At 41.6% G+C, this 2,623-nt stretch overlaps 1 protein-coding gene across 1 annotated transcript in view; it reads right to left on the bottom strand.

The window, feature by feature from the left end:
* The window catches only part of LOC107096381 (calcium-dependent secretion activator 1-like), a gene marked incomplete at its 5' end in the record, with an annotated part of 113,289 nt that overhangs the window by 45,943 nt on the left and 64,723 nt on the right, over positions 1 to 2,623 (bottom strand). The window contains one exon of the mRNA XM_015393001.1: positions 2,432 to 2,506. Coding sequence (XP_015248487.1) covers positions 2,432 to 2,506 — 75 coding nt within the window. The remainder of the gene's footprint in view (positions 1 to 2,431; positions 2,507 to 2,623) is intronic.

Raw genomic sequence — 2,623 nt, forward strand, 5'->3', positions numbered from 1 at the left:
ATTTTATTTTCTTATTTTATCTAAGTATATGCACTGCTTAAAACATCAAGGGAACGCTCAAATAACACATCTTAGATCTGAATGAACGCAACATTTTCACTGAATACATTTTTCTGTACAAAGTTCTGGTGCTGAAAACAAAATGAAACAAAACAAACGTAATTAAAGTGGAAACAAACAATAGAGGCTGAACCGGCTTTGATGTAATGTCCTTAAAACGGGTCAGAATGAGTTCCAGTATTGTGTGTTCCTGTATGACCTCCCTGCAATGCCTTGGATGAGGCAGTAAATGGTCTCTGAGGGATCTCCTCCCAGACCTGGAGTAAAGCATCCGCCAACTCCTTGACAGTCTGTGCTGCAACAGGATGTTGGTGGATGGACGGAGATATGATGTCTCAGATGTGCTCAGTCAGATTCAGGTCTGGGGAATGGGTGGGCCAGTCATAGCTTCAATGGTTTCATCTTGCAAAAACTGCTGAGACCAACATATGGTCTCACAAGGGGTCTGAGAATCTCATCTTGTCTACCTAATGGCAGTCATGCTACCTCTGCTGAGTACATTAAAGGCCATCTGAATCCATTACTGACCCGCTGCCAAACCGGTCATGCTAAAGGATGTTGCCGGCAGCAGATCGCTCTCAACGGTGTCTCGAGTCTCTGTCACGTGCTGAGTGTAGGAGCCGAAGCGCACTGAATGATATTTTTATTTGTAAGAGGCTCATATTTACTTTTATTGTGTTTATATGTTCAGTTTTATTCAGCCAAGAGCCTGATTTCAGTAATAGGTACTATTATTTTTTGCTGTGTTATTTGATATATTAAGTATAAGGAAAGGTTTATTTTAGACTTGTATTAGTCTACTATTGGTTTTCCGCCTTTTAAGAGGCCTGCGTTCTGTCCTCACAGGTTTTTTCGGCAGCGTTTTGTATTTCCGGGTCAGTGCGCCGGAAGTAAAGAGTAGCCACGGAGGCTAACAGTTTTTGTACCGTAGCCGTTTTATAAGTTTATTAGGACATTATCAGCCAACTTTGGATAATTTTCTACCGTGGATTAACCTTGGATCACTCCTGTAACGGAATAACCCTGTGGAACTAAATAAATGTTCGTCTGACGTTCTTTACATCGGAGTACTGTGGAGTTATTCACGGCTAACACCTAGCTACGGCGCGAGTAGCATAAACAACGTCTCCTTTACCTTCGGCCCTCACACTGAGTGTGAACCTGCTTTATCTGTGAAGAGCACGGGGCGCCAGTGGAGAATTTGCTAATCCTGGAGTTCTCTGGCAAATGCCTCGCATCCTGCAAGGTTTTGGGCTGTGAGCACATTCCCCATCTTTGGATCAGGCCCTCATACAATTCTCATGGAGTCAGTTTATGCAGACACATGCCCATTAGTGTCCTGCTGGGGGTAATTTTGCAGGGCTCTGGTAGTGCTCCTTCTGTTCCTCCTTGCACAAAGTCAGAGTTAGCTGGCCTGCTGCTGGGTTGTTGCCCTACTATGGCCCGGGCCACTTCTACCGGTGTAATGGCATGTTTCCTGGTAGCGCTTCTGGACATCACACTGACAGACACAGCAAACCTTCCTGCCAAAGTTCACATTGATGTGTCATTCTGGATAAGCTTCACTACCTGAGCCACTTGTGTGGGTTTTAGAGTCCTTCTTATGCTACCACAAGTGTGAAAGCACCACCAACATTCAAAAGTGACAGAAATGTCAGCAAGAAAAGCATAGGTATTGAGAAGCAATGTGTGGTCCCCGCCTGCATAACCATATTTTACTGGTAGCAGATTTTTTTATTTCAATGTTATGTAAACTTTCAAGCAGAACTGTATGTCTGACACTTACAAATTTGATCTTGGGATGCAATATTAGAAACAACATTATGTTATTATGCTAAAGTGAGAATTTATTGTAAGACTGGGTGCTTAAGTAGAGCAATTAAAATGTGTTTATATTAATTAATTGTAGCAAAGATTAACTACAGTAGACCCCAACAAAGAAATGCTAAAAATAGTCCACGTGAATATTTTTTCACTGGTCCTGTGACTGAATATTAATCACAACTTGACAAAAATGTCTTATGTTGACTGACGTATTTTCTGCTGATCTAATATGGTTCTCTTCTTTAAAGGGATTCACCTTCATTTACTGATTATCAGCTTTCTAGGGGATTCAGATCTTGATAGATTTTAAGGAACTCCAGATCCTTGCAGCTGTTCCCTGATGATGTGGTCCTAAAGAGCAGTGGAATGTGTCCTAACCTGATATCAGAGGTTTGATTGTGCTCTCAGAAACTCAACTAGCACTAGACACACACTGAATTAAGGAAGCTATTATTTACTCTGGGCCAAAAAAGGAAGGCGGGCCAAAAACCTCAACAGTGTCCCTTTCCCCTTCATTACATTTGGGTGTAATCTGGAAGTTCTTTACCTTTGCAACTAAAATAGTAATCATCTCCTTCACTGTCTCCTCAATCAGATGGTCAATCTGGGAGTGGTATTGTCTCTAGAGAAAAAGACAAAGTATTAGATTTTTTATTCACATACAAAGGAAAAATAGACAACTTTCCATGTTTCTAAATCCATCCATCCATCCATCCATCCATCCATCCATCCATCCATC

This window comes from Cyprinodon variegatus, unplaced genomic scaffold (genome assembly GCF_000732505.1).
Source record: "Cyprinodon variegatus isolate N-32 unplaced genomic scaffold, C_variegatus-1.0 Scaffold619, whole genome shotgun sequence".
NCBI lineage: Eukaryota > Metazoa > Chordata > Actinopteri > Cyprinodontiformes > Cyprinodontidae > Cyprinodon > Cyprinodon variegatus.